This window comes from Perognathus longimembris, chromosome 2, assembly GCF_023159225.1.
Source record: "Perognathus longimembris pacificus isolate PPM17 chromosome 2, ASM2315922v1, whole genome shotgun sequence".
Classification (NCBI taxonomy): domain Eukaryota; kingdom Metazoa; phylum Chordata; class Mammalia; order Rodentia; family Heteromyidae; genus Perognathus; species Perognathus longimembris.
In genome coordinates, this window is record NC_063162.1 from 116,277,647 (window position 1) to 116,296,339 (window position 18,693).

The window sequence follows — 18,693 nt, forward strand, 5'->3', positions numbered from 1 at the left end:
TGCTATCCTTGTTTCAGAACCCATAGGAGAAGGGCATGTATTATCTGAGTTCTGAATTCATTTGTTTATATAATCATTATACATTCTCTTGAGAAAGCTAAAATCATTGAATCATTTTTCCCATTGGAAGTCATAATCCATTCAGAAAGCATATATAAAATAAACTGATAAATTCTGAAATAGACGAATGGGTAGGAAGAATGGAAAGAGAAAGGGAGGGAAAAGCTAGTGCTTCCTGCGAAGATGAGTAGAGGTGTTAGGCAAATACGGTTGGGTTGGAAATTTAAGGAAACCTATGGAAAATTAAGCATTGAACTATGAGGGTGCATCCATCCATTTTGGAAAACAGAGTTCAGTTGTTTGAGAAAGTAGCAGGGGATATTTCTGGAGACAAGACCAAGGGCTTGGTTGTTTTAAAAAAACTTTACCATATAGAAAGTGTTTAAGCATGCTTTTGGTAAGATTCACTGTAGGATTTTAAATAGAGTAATAAGATTTTTTAGATGACACTAGTAGGGTGGACTGAGTGAGGTATACTTATCAGTGGGAAGACTATAACTGTCAACTTTGGCTGTGATAAACTAAGATTTTTTTTTCCATTACATCTTTTTTCAAAAACTAAGATATTAATTAAACTAAGTATTATTGAGAGTAGAAAAGAAAATTCAAGAGTTAAAATGGTAGGCTATAGTTGGTAATTAGTATTAGTAAAAGTAGGAATAAATGTAAGAACCATCCCTAAATTGCTTGCTTGGGTAACTGAATTAAGTGTAATTCCTCTCACAAATAGGAGCATATTTATAGATAAATAATAAAATCAGTTTGAAACATACTGAGTATACTTACTGACTTTGAAATACAAATATTTACTGGTCATTGAAAATTGAGGTCTGAAAATAGAATCTCAGGAATTAGAAGTTCAAGATAAAGGGGGCTGGAAGTTTGGCCTGGTGGTAGAATGCTTGACTAGCATGCATGAAGCCCTGGGTTCAATTCCTCAGTACCACATAAACAGAAACACCAGAACTGGTGTTGTGGGCTCAAGTGGTAGGGCTCTAATTTTGAGCACAGAGAGGCTCAGGGACAGAGCCCTGGCCCTGATTTCAAGTCCAGGACTGGCCAAAAAAAACAAAACAAAACAAAAAAAAGATGTAGAATTAACAAGGAGATGAAGGATAAGAAGCCCCAAGGCTGAGGTTTAGAATGAGACATCCTGGGAGACCTAAGATGGCACTGTATGAAGCAGTAACATTTAGGGGACCATAAATGGAAGAAGAGACCCATTTATGGACTCATTGAAATTAAGTTTTGTCTGTAGTAATGAGATAGCTACTCAGTTAACTAGGCTTCTTGTATTTAAGGTGTCTACCCTCATCTTTAAGAATGAGGTGGTTCATAAGTTTTTGTTTTGTTTTGTTTTTTTGTCAGTCCTGGGGCTTGAACTCAGGGCCTGAGCACTGTCCCTGGCTTCTTTTTCTTCAAGGCTAGCACTCTACCCCTTGAGCCACAGCGCCACTTCCAGTTTTTTCTATATATGTGTTGCTGAGGAATCAACCCAGGGCTTCATGTATACAAGGCGAGCACTTTACCACTAGGCCGTATTCCCAGCCCCAGTTCATAAGTTTTTAATGGAATTTCTCTATTTATAAAATATAACAGAATTTCAAGACTTAATTAAGAACGTTTTCCTTTTATTTTTTTCCTTTAGGGGTTCTTTTGGTTTGAACTTACTGAATAATACTTTAAACATGTACTTTTAAATTGCTCTCTTTAGAGAGACTTTTGAATATGTTCAAGAGTAGAATGAAACAAAAAAGCCTTAAGGCATACATAGAAGGTAGAAAAGGGAAAATTCTGTTTCTTATTTTTATTTCTTAATTTATTACTTCCTTAATTACAGAGATTTGAACTCAGGGCTGTGTGCTTTCTCAACCACTTGAGCCATGCCTCTGGCCCCATTTTCTTTAGATAGTTTCATGGGATCCTATGTTTTTACTCAGATCAGTTCTCCTATTCACCTTTCCCACATAGCTGGGATGGCATACACCTGCCTCCATACTCTGCTTTTTCATTGGTTGAGATGTCATCTCTTGAACTTTTTGCTCAGGTTGCCTCAAATCATGATCTCTACTTCCCAAGTAGCTAGGATTACTGGCCTGAGCAACCACATCTGACTCTCTTCCTTTATTATCATTGTTTTTCAATACTGGGGACCAAACATTCAGCTAGTTAATTTTCCTGAAAAGAAAAGTAATGATTTGTGAAATTTTTGTCTCAGCTTCATTTAAAGACATATAGAAGATAATGAAATATAATGTATTTTTTATATTGAGTGTTAGGGGAAGGTCTTGCTTTATTTAATTTTGTAAAATAAAAGTTGAAATTGTACAAATTATCTGAGATAGTTAACATTGAACAATGGAAAATAACTTGGAAAGAAATGAAGAATTTAATACCAGTCTTTTTCAGGGAATCTTCCACTTGAGAGATAAATTAAATGTAATAGCACTCAAACATCTAACTTAAGTGACTATATCCTTTCTGTCAGGTGATGGAGCAAAGTCTTTGCAGAAGCTCATTGGAAGACTTCAAAAGGCAGTGTCTGAAGAATGCTCCTCTATTTCAAAGGTAAGATATTAATCATGTAGTTTTTATCATCAGACTCTGAATAAGAAGAGTTCATCAGACTTTGAATGAGAAAAGTTGAGAATTGAAAGAGAGACTATATTTGGAAGACCAAAAGTGAGGAAGAGCATTGAGAACCACAAAAGAGGAGTAGGACAGCTGGTAAAGTGTTATGAAACAGAAAGTGGCTCACACCTGTAATCCTAGTTTCTCAAGTGTCTGAGATCTGAAGATCATGGTTTGAAGCCACTCATGAGAGAAAAGTGTATGAGACTCCAATTAACCACCCAAAAGCTGGAAGTGGGGCTGTATGTAGCTCAAGTAGTAAGCACTAGCCTTAGAACAAAGAAGCTCAGGGACAATGCTCAGGCATGAGGACCAACCAACCAAAAAAGAAACTTAAGAAACATTTTGCAGGTTCATTTCTGTCTGCACTGGTGGAAAGGGAAAGCCAAGGCTGCCTCTACCATGTAAGGCAAGTGACTTTTGTACAGATTGGCAGGCCTATATGTGTGACAAATCTATACCTCCTGCAAGAAATAGTAGAAAAATCAATTTCAAAAAAATCATATGGAATCACATGAACCCCTAATAGTCAAGACAGTCTTAAGATAAAAAGGCAATGGTGGAGGTATTACAACACTAGACTAAATTATAGTACAGTTGGCCAGTGGTTTACTCCTGTAATCCTAGCTTCTCAGGAGGCTGAGATCTGAGGATCGAGGTTAGAAGCCAGCCTGGGCAGTAAAGTTTGTGAGACTCTTACCTGCAGTTAAACACAAAAAAGGAAAGAAAAGAAAGAGAGAGGTAGAAGGAGGTAGGGAAGGGAAAGATAGGAAGGAATGATATGCTGGAAGTGGAGGTGTTGCTCAAGTGGTAGAGCACTAGCCTTGAGCAAAAAAAAGCTCAGGGACAGCAGCTAGGCACTGAGTTCAAGCTCTAGGACTGGCACAAAAAAAAACCAGAAACAGAAAAAGAAATTATACTACAGTCATAGTAACAAAAATAGCATGGCATAAAATCCAACTTGAAGACCAGTGGAACAGAATCAAGACCCAGAAATAAAACAACTCTCAGCATCTTGTTTTTGCAGAAGACTGAAACTATATCCCATTTCTCATGCTGTATTAACATCATTTGAACATGGATCTAGGATCTTGATGGAAAACTGAAACTACCATAAGAAGGAGAAGGAATAGGACAAACACTGGAATAGTGCCCAAATGCACTTTATATAGAGTGAAGATGGCCCGGTGAAACTCATTGAAAACTGTTGAGTAATTGGGGGTAGTGGGAATGGGCAAAACGAAAGTAAGTTGGTCAGTCTGATTAAAGTACTGTATATGCATGTGTAAAATACCACTGTGAAAGCCCCTTGGACTATTAGTAAACACTTAAAAGAAAATGAATGACAGGAGTATAAAACAGATCCTGTCTCATGTATGGTTACTAATGGGATAGGGGAAAACAAAAAAAGAGGGTGAAGAAGGGTGATATGGTCAAAATATTTTATGTATATGTGTGAAAATGGAACTTGAAGCACTAAGATTTGTTTCAAAAGGGGAGAATGGGAGAGAGTGACAAAAGAGATGAGTCGAATCGGGGTACGTTGTATTCAGACATAGATATGCCAAAATGAAATCCCCCTTTACAATTAATTGATGTTTAAAAATGTGTAGAAGAAAAAACAGCAATGTTTCCAACACACACAAACACACACACACACACACACACACACACACACTAGTTTGGGACAAGTGGAACTAAATTTAAGTTGCTATTTACTTGATGGAAAGAATTACCCATCCTGGATTTTCCAAATATCATATTTCTAGAACTGCACTTAAAACATATTCCTAAGGTTTTTATTTAGCTCAAAATGCACATTTAAGATTTACTGTTAATCAATTTGAAGCCAAAGAAAATAAAAGACTGTGATTGTAGCTCAGTAATAGAGCTCTTGCCAAACATGCATGACATCTTGGATGTATTCCTCTGCACCATGTAAAAGAAGAAAAAAAATTCACATAAATTATCTGAGCAGTAGAGCAGGCAATAATCATCAATGTAGCCACACAAGAACTATTAATTATTCTGAGTCTGGGTTACTTCACTTGTTGATTTGATAAAATTCCACATTAGGGACTATGTTGAAAATTTAGTACACTCAGTAACTGTATAAAACTCAGTATAGTTTTAGTTTTAAGTTTAGTTTTAGTTTCAAGACATCTTAAGAAACAGATACATAGCTGGGCACTGGTGACTCAATGCCTGTATGCCTAGCTACTAAGGAGTCTGAGATCACTAGCCATGATAAAAAATGTCCAGGGACAACATGCAGTCCCTTGAGTTCAAGCCCCATGTCCAGCACACACACAAAAAATAGCTATATGTAATTTGGTTTTAAGTTTAGAATTGGTTGATAATTATTTCCAGTTATTGAAGGACAACAGTGAAACTTTGTGGAAGGTTTATCAGATGATCATGAGACAGGTGTTACTTTCTGCCAGGACCATTTGGATATTTGTAACCTCATTCACAAGTCATACAAAACTACCAATACAGTTAGATGGGCAGCAGGCAGGTGATTAGAAGCATATTTGTCTATCCTGTCATGTACCAAATGTTTTTCAAGAGCACACAGAGCAGACATTGTTCAACTCTGCAAAATGATGATAGAATGGTCAGTCCTCTGGAGAACAAGAACAATATCAAATATTTTAAATTTTGTGTGTGTGTATAAACTGCCTAAAACTACTCTCCTATGTTATTCTATGTGATCATCTCCTACTTGATATAACTTCTCTAGATTTTATTTGTGAATTTGTCTTGTGCTGCATTGTTTTGTCAAGGGTAGTTAACATAGTAATACAATATGTTAAGAGTACAGAGATAACATTGGAATAGGTTCTAAGTAGGAAGTGAGGTGTATTAAAAAATATACATTTTATTGGACTGGAAATGTTGGTGCATGCATGCCTGTAATTCCATCTATCTGGCAGCAAAGAGTGAGAGGATCATAGTTCAAGGCCATATCAGACAAAAAGAGTTAATTTACCTCATTTCAACCAACAGGCATGGTATTATGCATCTGTAATTCCAGTAACTCGAGAAACATAGAGGATTTTGACCCTATAGGAAAAATAACAAAGGTTAAAAAAAAAGTGACTGAGGACATGGCACAAGTGGGAGAATACTTGTTTAGCAAGTGTATGGCTCTAAATTTAAACGTCACTACTGCCAAAAAATAGAAAAACAATAAAAAGGATATAGTTTATAATGGAAAGGAGCCAAAACAAAAATACAGTGTGGTACAGTGAAGCTTATCAGTTTTTTCCTGATGTAAAAGTTTTGTATCAGAGAGGGGCTGGGGATATGGTCAAGTGGCAAGAGTGATTGCCTTGTATACATGATGCCCTGGGTTCAATTCCCCAGCACCACATATACAGAAAATAGCCAGAAGTGGCGCTGTGGCTCAAGTGGCAGAGTGCTAGTCTTGAGCAAAAGGATGCCAGGGACAGTGCTCAGGCCCTGAGTCCAAGCCCCAGGACTGGCAGAAAAAAAAAAAAAAAAGTATTCGAGAAACAAGAATATTTATATTTAACCTTTTGTCTCTTCTGCACGTTGATTTGATGCATGGCGCAAGACATGAGTTTTCCCTGCCATTTAACTGTCTTTTACTTCTAGTGGAATATTTAATGCTATTTAGAGATAGAAATCAAAACTTTAATATTTTGAAATATTCAATTTTTGTTACCAGACTTTGGCCCATGTCCTTGGTGAATATTATACTCCTGCTCTAAAATGTGAAGCAAACATAAAAGAGAGAGAGAATCCTAGTGTTAATACTGCTTCAAATCAAGGACCAGAATTACAAGATTATAGATATGAACTTCAAGGTAATAAAATCTTACAATTTTTTAAGTGAATTGAGAATGAGCTTTTAGCTTTTATCGTGAGTTCGTCACTCTTTGAAGTTGAGTTTAACTCTTGGTTTTTTGCCTTATCAATAGAAAATATGCATTTAATGCATACATTTTATTATGCTACAGTAATTGTGCTATGGAAATAATTGTACTGTTTATAGAAGTTTCCTCATCTCTCTTCTTCTATTCCCTCAGTCTCACCTTTTTCAGTTTTTTCCTTTAACATTTTATTCAAAACATAATGCTTCTAATTGTATTTCTTGCATAAATTTGTGCAAATGGTTTATCATTTTAAAAATCGATGATAAAATTGAGAGATAAGGTACATTAAGGAATACCTTAATATGAATCTGGTATTAGTACATTTTAACAAACTGTAACCTCAGTATTCTGGTGCTCCTTCACATATATAATATTCCATAGTCCTGTTCATTTCTATGGATAGCGGATAAATTGTATACAGTTTGGAAATTGTATAAAATTATTAATGAAAAACAAAAGAAATTTACATTTTTATAAAATTTTCAACCTAGCATTATAGCAAATGTTTCACATTATGAAATTTTTATTTTTGACTACTAAATATATTAGGTTTATTTAGGAAAATTTCCAAAGTTATAATAAATGGATAATATTTGCTGAAAGGTGTATACTTTTGCTGTGAAGTGTTAATTGTTGTCCTTGTTTAATACATAGACTTTCAAGAAAACATGCACATCCTTCTCAACAAAGTAGCAGAAGAATACAACAAACTCTTGGTACTCGAAACTCAATTAAGCAAGGTGTGTAAAATAGTAATGTATTATGTAATGTTTGCATTAATTGTATTACCTGCTGTTTTTTAACTGCTTTATTAGTCTAGAAGCTCTAAAAGAAGTGAACATAAAAAAGGAGATTAAAAAACATTTAGGTTCCTAGTAAAGCATTTATACAGTGAGCTAAAGGGATTTCTGTATATTGAATAATACATAACCCCAGAGAGTATTTTTTATGGGATGATAAATTATGTATGTTAGCTGTTGGATTATCTCACAAGATCGCATAATTTAATTAAATGTAGACTTTTTTTCCCACAGTGGTTGGAATCCAGCCAAGGCCCTTGGACATGATAGGCAAACACTGAACTACATCACTAGTTCCCTACATATAACACTTAGAAAGCAATGGACTGTCTTAATGTTTTAGAAAAATACCACTATTAGTTCATTTGTTTACCATATAGCTAATTAGTATCATATTGGGTTGTGAATATATCAGTTTTATTTGCAAGCAGTAAAGAATGGTGTATAAAAAATAGTATGAAAATAAGTATAGTATACATGGCCCAGTACTTTTAACTATTTTCAAAAAATGAAACACATATTGGTAAAGGAAAGCGTTGTAATTGTAATGTAAAAAACTTCTCAAAAAAAAATTTGGAAGCACTGGGGTTTGAACATAAGGCCTTGCATTTGCTAAGCAGCTTCTTTTACCAGTTGAGCCATACCTACAGCCCTAAAATCTATGTCGGTTTTAGATACTTTTTGATGTTCAGTTCTATTAAAATGTATAGAAAGATTGGAAAGATTTCATTGATAGGCAGTAAAAGTTTTATAACTGATGAGAGCTGCTTTGGCTGAAATTCAAACCTTCTTCTTTCCTACTGACCCTCTTTACTCCTCACATTCTGTGCAATTAAGAACAGCCTCAGAACAGCCTTCCTGAAATCAGTAAATGTACTCTAACATCTTACAGAGAATTCAGTAGGAAAGCATTTGGTTAGATTAAAATTTTTCTTTAGAAAGTGTTTGCAGAATTAATTAGGGGAAGATAGAAAAATGTTGGACTGGAAAGTTATAAGCAAGATCTGCTGAAATTTACTCAAAAGATAAGAATTGGGTGGAGGTTACTTAAGAAGTGACTGTTTAAATTGTGTAGCCTTCATGGGAAGTAGCTTTTAATCACACTTACAACTTTTATAGCATTGTTTCTCATTTGCTTTTAAGGTCCTTTGAAATATAGATATACAAGTTAAGCCAGTATCAACAAGATCCATCTTTACAAATACTAAAAATATCATTGCTAGGGGCTGGGAATATGGCCTAGTGGTAAGGGTGTTTGCCTCCTATACATGAAGCCCTGGGTTCGGTTCCTCAGCACCACATAAACAGAAAAGGCCAGAAGTGGTGCTGTGGCTCAAGTGGTAGAGTGCTAACCTTGAGCAAAAAAGAAGCCAGGGACAGTGCCTAGGCCCTGAGTCCAAGCCCCAGGACTGGCCAAAAAATAAAAGATTTTTAAAAAAAAAGTCATTGTGAAAAGTGACTTTCTTTTTCTTTTGCCTGACTTTCTCTATAATTACTCATATCTACATTTGTCTGCTATGTCATTTTATTCCTGTGTCATTTAGTACTTCTCAATTAGTTTAATTTTTTCCCCTACTCGCCAATTTGTTGAAAAATTCTGTGAGGATAGATACACACATTTTTCGAACTGACTTTATGTCTTTTTATGCCTTGTCACAATGCTGACAACATAGATTATTAACTGTTCAATGAATGAATAAATTAACATACCTGTAAGTCTGATGTACTACTGACTAGTTTTTATAGTTAAGGAAATAAGCCAAGGTAGATTTATTTTCAGTATTTTACTTGTGTTTAGTTTTCATAGTTAAAGAAATAAGCTAAGGTTGAGTTATTTATTTTATTTGTGTTTATTGTAAAGAACAGTTTATCAATTGTTAGTTGCCTGACTGTACATTTACCTAGAGATGAGTAACAGTTAATGTATCATGTATTTATATAGTAAATATGGCGTATGAGTTGAAACTTAAAGATGAAGTTGCATAATAGACAGATCTTTCTATCAAAATATCTTGGAGCACTTGTTTTTGTGACAGTTACCTTTGAAAGAATATTACTGATATAATTTCGTACTATAAAGAGGATTGGGACACCTTAACAAAATGTATCCAAGCAGGTTATATTTGGATGGACCAATCCAAAACAGAATCCCCTATCTCTTGTTTACTAGCAGTGATAGTTTAGGCAAGTTAATGGATCTGAAAAAAATAATACCAGGGCTCACCAACTGTGATAGGGTTTTTTGTTTGTTTTGTCTTTTGCCAGTGCTGGGGTTTGGACTCAGGGCCTGAGCATTCTCCCTGGCTTCTTTTTGCTCAAGGGTAGCACTCTACCTCTTGAGCCACAGTGCCACTTCCGGCTTTTCCTGTTTATATGGTGCTAAGGAACTGAACCCAAGGCCTTGTGCATGTTAGGCAAGCACTCTGCTGCTAAGCCACATTCCCTGCCCTATGATAGTGTTTTATCCTGATAAACCCATCAGAAGTTGAAAGCATTACAAATCATCAATGCATTTAATAATTCCACATTACCTACCCAAGGTCACCTCTAAAGGGCGTTGCCCATTTTCCTTCATTATCATTTGGCTACCTGGGAGCTGCTGCTGCTACCAGCATACTGAAGAGAATAGTTACCGCATATCCCTAGCATCAGGAAAAACAATCAAAACTTTAAATCCTATGAATTAGAAGAACTAGCTGTCTAGCACTTTTGCTATGTTGGGGAGAGTAGAGCTGACTCCGTCTTGATTAGGGAAACATGGTAACAATTGTTAAAATGAAGTTAAAATTAGGTCAACCTGACCGCAAAATTCTGCTTCTGTAAATGGCTTGCTTAACTTGTTTGTTGCTTGCTCTACCCCCTGCATCAACTCCCTACATCTGTGCTGCGCTTTTACCTTTATAAACCCTAGCTCGAGGACTGTTAGAGGACACAGTTTCAGCTCCCAAGTCTGTGCTCTGTCCCTGGCCAGTCAGTTCACTTCTTGCTTCCCTAGTAAATCTATCTTTTTGCTTGAGACTGTCTCTGAGTGGTGGACTCTTGGAGGGACGTGGGTTTGAGTCCCACTTGGGGTACCTCCCACAGACCCTGTAACATTAGTATTGATTTTTAATTACTATATCATATATTCATGCTACTATTATTGTTTTCTATAGATTCAAGGACAGCAAACAGATGCTATGGAACTTGGACTTACAGAAGAAAATCATACAGAAGAAGCAACAGAGGTTTCATCAACACATTCTCAGATGACCAATTCACAAAACATTGGTAAAGTTTGATGATATAGCACTTTGTTATTTTTATATCAAGTATTTGGTATTTGCCTTTATACTTTAAAATTTGAGATAGTTTGATGACCTTGAGCAATTTACTATAACCTATCTAGTCTTAATTTTCTCATCCATGAAATTATAGCTATAGAATACTCATTTTTTGGTTGTCCCTTCTCACATTGTTGTTGTTTTGATCTGATACTGTAACTAGAATTCAGTACCTCATGGTCTTGCTCATTAGCTAGCACTCTACCAACTGAGCTATGCTTCCAACCCTTTTTTTCTAAATAACTTTTAAAACATGTAAAATGGTTGAATTTAGCCAACCTAATACCAACCTAATACCTATCATTCTTGCTGTTCAGGAGGCTGAGATCTAAATATAGTGGCTTGAAGCCAACCTAGGCAAACATTCTCTTTATCTTCCAGTTAACCAACAGAGAGCTAGAGTTGGAATTACAAGTTTGGCTCATGTAGTAAAGCACTAGCCATGAGCAGAAATGCTGAGCAAGCCACTAGGCCCTGAATTCAAACCCCAATACCAGCATAAGCAAATAACCAAACAAAAATTATAGCAATGATGATGGAAGAAATGCTCTTCAGTTAATCTATTTTCTTAATTAAAACATGAGTTATTATAAAAATATTAAAAGCATTCAAGGAATATTATCACCACATACAAATAAGGGATACTTTTATTTCACTAAGAAATTTTTATTAAAATGTGCATTTTGGGGCTGGGAATATGGCCTAGTGGCAAGAGGCTTGCCTCATATACATGAGGCCCTGGGTTCGATTCCTCAGCACCACATATACAGAAAATGGCCAGAAGTGGCACTGTGGCTCAAGTGGCAGAGTGCTAGCCTTGAGCAAAAAGAAGCCAGGGACAGTGCTCAGGCCCTGAGTTCACGGCCTAGGACTGGCAAAAAAAAAAAAAGAAAAATGTGCATTTTATTCTATTTCTGTAACATAGGTATAAATCACCAAAACGAGATATGTTCTCTGCAAGATGTTAAGAAAATTAAAGAACTTGAAGAACAAATTCAAGAATTAGAAAAACTCATATCCTGTTTGCAACAACAGTTGAAAGAAACTGAAGAAAGCTATGGAACAGAGATCCGTTGTTTGCAAGAGAGGCTTCAAGATGTTAGTGAATCTACGGTTCATTCAAGGTATCTCATCTTACATCTTGCTTCATTTTACACTATTATGGCTTAGTAAAAACTATAGTGTCACCTAGATTTGGTTATTTTTACACTAAAATGTAATTTATACAAGGAGATAGGATGTAGCATTTTTAAGAAATTATACCAGGAGATAATTCTGTACATTTAAAATGTGTGAAGTAGATGAAGTCATAGGAATAGGTCTTAGTTGGATTATTCTTAACTCCTCCCTACAGTCTGTTCCCCACACAGACCAATGCAGTGCTTTGCCTTTAGAAAAAATAGATCATGTTAATCCAGGGTTCTTATGTTCTTTCAGTGTCTTGCTAGATTTTGTACAATAAGCCACCATGACCTCTCTAATCTCTTACGAACTTGGCTGTCACAGTTCATAAACCATAGAACCTCTTTGGGGTCCTCAAATAAATTGATCTGTATTCTTCTGCTTTAGAGATTTATCATTGGCTATTTCTTCTTTTCTTTTTAAAAAATTAATTTATTGTCAAAGTGATGTTCAGCAGAGTTACAGTTTCATATGTAAGGCAGTGAGTACATTTTTTACCCAACTTGTTACCTCCTCCCTCATTTCTCTCCTTCCTTCCCCCCTCCCCTATCCCTTCCTGCCCCCATGAGTTGTACAGTTGGATTATAGCATATAATTTTGTAAGTATTGTTGTTGCATTGGTTTGCCTTTTACCCTTTGTCTTTCCATTTTGATATTCCCCTTCCCTTCCCTAATTGCAATAAACATAAATACCGGGGGTAAAATACAGGTGAAATCAGGGGTAAAACCCAGGGGAAGAAAGACAAAAGAAAGTGACATAATTTCAGATGGTACATTCAAAATAACAACAATGTAAACCACTTATTTCCATAACTTATAGTTCATTTCACTTAGCATCATCTTATGTGTTCATATGCATATAGCTATTGAACTTTTGTGCTCTTCTGCTAAGACTATCCTAGACATGTACTAATTATTACCAGTGAGGGAAAAAATGGTCATTCTTTAGGTGTTTATGTGCCCAACTCTTCATCTCCTCTAAATCTTTTTTTACAAATCCCACTTTCAAATAAAAGTAGGATTCATTTTTAGTAAATAGTATACCTTAATGAGCTTTTAAGAAAGTACCTCATATGATACATTGATAGTGATTTTACAAATTTAGAGATCTGTTAAAATATTCTGTCATATATTTGTGGTTGTGTATTTATTATATTTTATTCATTTATTTACTTTGGTGCCAGTACCAGGGCTTTAACTCAGGGTCTCATGGTCTTCCTCAGCTTTCTTGCTCATAGCTTTGCACTCCTACTTAAGCCATGCCTTCTTTCTGGGCTGGCTCCAAACCATAGACTTTTCAAGTAGTATTACAGTTGTGAGCCACTGGTACCTAGCAGTTGTGTTATTCTTACATGGAAAGATCATAAAAAAATAAAGTTATAATACTTGAAACCCTTAAACTGTCATTTTTTTCTTTCTTGCCCCAGTATACATTGTATTCGTAGTATAAATTGTGGATGAACAGTAAAACGCAACTTTTCTTTTACCCCCTTTAATTTATATTTAGCTTCTCCATTGATTCAGTGATAATGAAAGAATCTGATGTACGGAAAGCAGTGTACCCTGGAAACTGTCTTACAGAAAATATTGATAAAATAAAGGTATCTTTTTTTACCTTTTATTTTTGAACTGTTGAACACTGACTTTTTCTTATTAAGATTTTTATGACTTGTTTTATAATTATGCAATAAATAGTTGCTAAGAAGTAATCACACAGGTATTGGGATAATGCCAGTATAAAGACTAAAATATATTAAAGAAATGTAATGTATTTGTTTTTTCTTTGGCCAGTCCTGTGCCTTGAACTCAGGGCCTGAGCACTGTCCCTGGCTTCTTTTTGCTCAAGGCAAGCACTCTGCCACTTGAGCCACAGCGCCACTTCTGGCCGTTTTCTGTATATGTGGTGCTGGGGAATCGAACCCAGGACCTCATGTATACAAGGCAAGCACTCTTGCCACTAGGCCATATCCCCAGCCCCAATGTAATGTATTTTTATAACATAGGAAAAACACTGAGAAATTTAAACTTGAGAGTTTTCCCTTCATATATGGTTTTAATTTTGTTTTGGTTTTTATGACATTTATTTATGGGTTCAAATTTATAAATAAACACCAGCAAGGAAACTTGTTCATCATTTCATGAGCAAATACAGCCACTATCTTAACTTTTTACTTAAAGTAACATAAAAATATACACAATCTTATTATATTTAAGATTCTTAATTCATCCTAGAATTACATTGGCAAAATTTTAAACATGTAAATGCTTCTTTACATATATAATTAGTAAGATTGCTCACTAGAAATAATGTTTTATCTAAAAGAAAGAACTAAAATTTTGTTTTTATTGAAAATGTCCTGATGTTTTATAAGAAATAGTATTTGAGAATGTTATGAGAATAGAACCTTAAAAGTAAGTAGCATTTTAATTGAATAGTGTACAATTTGTGTAAATAAATGTCATTTTTTGTTTTTCATTTAGTCTTCTGATGAAATTGGAGTAAAACAAGAAACAAATATGGTTAAGTTGTTGGAAAAACAGTATCAAGAACAATTAGAAGAAGAAGTAGCTAAGGTGTGTTTATAGTTTATTTTTAAGATTATTTTAATTTATATTCTATTTGAACCTTCCAAAAGTATGTTTTTTTATAGTATATACTATATTCTTTGATATATGTTTTGTGTGTAGTTCAACTTTAAGCTGTCATGTGGTAAGAACTATTAATTGCTTTGTTTTCTGTTTTATTGTTTTGTTAAGATAGGATCTTGCTTGGTTAGCTCAGGCTGGTATCAGACTTTGCCATCCTCCTGCCTCAGTCTCCCAAGCACTACGATATAGGCATGTGTCACCACAATGAAGAAAAAGATACACACTTTGATCATCCCTAAAATTTTTCTAATGCCTCTTAGATTAGAAACCCCTCCATTTATATATTGCTGGACTCTGATTACTAATACTTTGTCAATATATGCATGTGTTTATGAAAATTCTACCTATAGTTTTAAGTTCACTCTGGTATTACTTCTCTTCAGCCTGAAAGGTGTCCTTTATCCTTTACTTATCCTTTTTTAACTCATGACAGTATATATAAAAGGTTTTTATTATGGCAGTATACAAAGTTAAAATTTTTAAAGGCATGTTAGTCTTTTTTAAATAGTCATGTTATACTCATTAACTAGTCTGACATATATGTAAAAAAAAGTATTTCTGCATCTGTTTTCCAGTTTTATATGTGATGACTTGTAAGATGAAAGTATCATAACGGTGTTAAGTTTTCTGCCTCTAGATGCTCTTGCCAGAGACTTATGACAAAGACAGCATTTTTCAGAAACTTGTAAAAGGAAATTTCAGGGGCATCCTTTTATTTTTCCTTTCTAGGTTTGAAAAATAGTAATGAAAGCTTTCTTCTCACTATCTCTTCCTTCTCTTCTCTATTCCTTTCCCTTTTCCCCTCCCCTTCCATCTCCTCTTTCGGTGAATTGAGAGTCATTTTTCTGGCTTAACATTCCCCATATACTAGTAGTAGTATTTTTAATTACTTAAATAGTTGTACAAAGGAGTTGCCATTTAAGTCTTGGAATAGAATATATCTTGATCAGTGTCACCTTGCTATCAGTATTTAAATTTGGTTTTTACTTGCTATTGTATGAGATATCTTTGGCATTTATTTTCTTTAATTTTTTTAACTTTTTTTATTTTTTATTTTATAGACTTTCCTTTTAGGGTCTTTTTCCCCTTTTTTGAATGATATCTTTTAGGAGTTCTAAAAGACTTTGTTGAAAAACAAACTTTATTTCTTGTATGTCTTTACTTTGTGACTGACTGCTTGCATGGGGTTGAGAGTTACTTTTTTGTCAAAACTTTGAAGGTAGCATTTTACTGTTTTCTAATTTTTCTTGTTTTTGCTGAGATCTTTATGATCTTGTTCCCATTAAGGTATTATTTTGGAAGCCTTTTTTGTTCTTTCTGTTCTTGATGTTTTCTTTATTTGTTTGTGGCTCATAATTCTTGGAATATTTCCTCTCAGTCTCCATTATGTCCTCCTGGAACTCAGCTTAGATACTGATTGAACATTCTATAGCTTCATATCTCTTTGGTTGTCGTTCTTTTTTACTGTGTTGCATTGTTAACATAGAGGAACCTGGAGGCCAATCAGGCTTAATGGGAAGGCCTTAAAATTTTGCCCACTAGTTAAAAAAGATCCAAAAATACATTTTGCTAAGCTGTGTTACTTAGTTAACTGGTTCTTTTATATCTTTGACTCTAAAGGGTGTATGTTCCAATTGCTGCCTAGAACATTATTATTCAACTCATTTTGTCTGGGCTAACATAACCATCTAAGAGATCCAAAATGATTCATAATATGTAGGCAGGATGTAGTTTGCATGAACAGGAGTGTACTATACAGTGCTATTTAAACAAGCTATAAGTAAATAATTTTTTAAACAGGCTATAAATAAATACATTGACATTACATTTATTGTAAAATACAGAATCTTTGTATCATATGATTTTTTGCTTAGAACTATGAGACAAAAAAATTTCTAATTCTCGGGCTGGGGATATAGCCTAGTGGCAAGAGTGCCTGCCTCGGATACACGAGGCCCTAGGTTCGATTCCCCAGCACCACATATACAGAAAACGGCCAGAAGCGGCGCTGTGGCTCAAGTGGCAGAGTGCTAACCTTGAGCGGGAAGAAGCCAGGGACAGTGCTCAGGCCCTGAGTCCAAGGCCCAGGACTGGCCAAAAAAAAAAAAAAAAAAAAATTTCTAATTCTTATTATTTGAGTAATAACTACTTTTATAAATTTCAGATGCTTTTAATCTCTGGGTTTTTTTTTTCTTTTTTTCCATTTGTTTGCTTTCTTTAGGTCATTGTGTCAATGAGTGTGGCCTTTGCTCAACAGACTGAACTGTCTAGAATATCTGGAGGGAAAGAAAATGCTGCATCATCAAAACAAGCATATGCTCTGGATCAACAGGCAGAACATTATTTTAATGAAATGGAATTTTCAGATGGCCAGGTTGCTGTTCAAACTTCTGAAGTAAAAGACAAAAAAATTAAAGAAGAATTTAAACCACTTAGTAAAGAGTTAGAAGATGGAAAAGAAGTCCTTTTGTCAAATAATAATGATCTTGATTATATACTAGAATCAAAGGACCATGGACTGACTATTTCAGAAGAAATGTTCTCCAAAGATAAAACTTATATAGTCAGAGATTCTGTAAGTATGCCTCCTTGAAGATAAAATATTTCATAAAATTTAGACTCCCTTCAATATAAAGTTATTAGTAGTAGTGCTTCCTAATAGAGTAGAACAGAATCAAGTTCAGTTAGTTTTAAAATTTTTTAATTGTTTTTATTTTTTGTGTTTATATTTTACATGAATTATTATGACATTTCCATATATGCATATAGCATACTTTGATCATATTTGCCCTTCTTCATATTACCCTCCCCCTCCTACTTTTCCCTTTCCCTTCAACTCTGTAGTGGTTCCCTATATTTTCATTGTCTTGTTCGTTGTTTGTTCTCCTAATATTCACAAAGAAAACATTGGATAGTTGGCTTTACGAATCTGGCTCATTTCATTTAATATGATCTCCAGTTCAATTTTCCAGCAAATGACATAATTTCATTTTTCTTTATGCTAAGTACAATTCCAATATGTACATATACAAAACTTCCTTTATCCATTTATCCATTAATTGCTACCAAGGATAATTTTACCGTATATCTATCTCTAATAGTTCTATGAGAAATATGGGCATAAAGTATCTTTTTAGTAAGTTAATTTTGATTCTTTTTGGTGTATGCCCACAATTGGTATGGCTGGATCATCTACGAGTTTTGTTTTTGCTTGTGAGGACAATCTATACTGTTTTCACAAGCAGTGAACTAATTTATGTTCCCACCTGCAGTGGGTAAGAGTTCCATTTCCTTACATCTTCACTAGTATTTTTTTTTCTTGTTGAAAACAGTTCTGACTTATGTGAGGTAGAGTCTCAATGATACCCATTTCCCTAATGGCTGATACTTACTGGCACATATGTATTGACCAATATATACTTCATTGGAGAGTTTTCTGTTCAGTTGATTTTCTTTTTATTCACTGGCTTGTTTGAGTGTTTATTCTTTTGAGTTCTACATGTATTTCAAACATTAATCTCCAGTCCTAGTAGCTAGGATTACAGGTGTGAGCCACCAGTCCCCAACTAAAGTAAGGTAGATCTTATTAAGAGTAGAAGGAATTGTGTTTTTATTTTTCTCCCTTAGAATTCAATTTTAGAAAAACTGACAAATAGCTGATTTCCTTTCAGAAAATAACATAATAATAATACACTAACTTAATTTTGTTTTAAAATGATATATAAAAGAACTACCTTTTAAAAAAGTTAATTATGCTTTTACTTACTAATAAAATTAAAAATCATGTGTATGATAGGTTTGGAAGAATTGCTTTCATATTTATTTAAAATATCAGTGTTAACTTTCACAAATGTGTTATTCTTTTTGTTTTGCTTTTTTTTTAACTATTAAAGATCCATAATGAAATTTTGGCATCAGGCATAGATGCTTCTAGACAACTGATGTTAAATGAAGAACAGTTGGAAGACATGAGGCAGGAACTTGTACGACAGTATGAAGAGCATCAACAAGCAACTGAATTGCTGAGGCAGGCACACATGCGACAGATGGAAAGGCAGCGAGAAGACCAGGAACAACTGCAAGAAGAGATTAAGAGACTTAATAGACAGTTAGCTCAGGTATGGGACTTAAAGTCCCTTTTCTGTC

General features: G+C 34.6%; 1 protein-coding gene across 4 annotated transcripts in view; it reads left to right on the forward strand.

Annotated features, from left to right (window-relative positions):
- Akap9 (A-kinase anchoring protein 9) overlaps nucleotides 1-18,693 on the forward strand; it is a 120,914-nt gene that overhangs the window by 38,042 nt on the left and 64,179 nt on the right. For 3 of the 4 annotated variants that reach the window (XM_048339990.1, XM_048339992.1, XM_048339991.1), the window contains 9 exons: nucleotides 2,549-2,628; nucleotides 6,386-6,524; nucleotides 7,248-7,333; nucleotides 10,549-10,663; nucleotides 11,642-11,840; nucleotides 13,406-13,499; nucleotides 14,380-14,472; nucleotides 16,769-17,122; nucleotides 18,441-18,665. In XM_048339990.1, the coding sequence (XP_048195947.1) occupies nucleotides 2,549-2,628; nucleotides 6,386-6,524; nucleotides 7,248-7,333; nucleotides 10,549-10,663; nucleotides 11,642-11,840; nucleotides 13,406-13,499; nucleotides 14,380-14,472; nucleotides 16,769-17,122; nucleotides 18,441-18,665 (1,385 nt within the window). The remainder of the gene's footprint in view (nucleotides 1-2,548; nucleotides 2,629-6,385; nucleotides 6,525-7,247; nucleotides 7,334-10,548; nucleotides 10,664-11,641; nucleotides 11,841-13,405; nucleotides 13,500-14,379; nucleotides 14,473-16,768; nucleotides 17,123-18,440; nucleotides 18,666-18,693) is intronic. The other variant, XM_048339993.1, reaches the window with a different exon arrangement.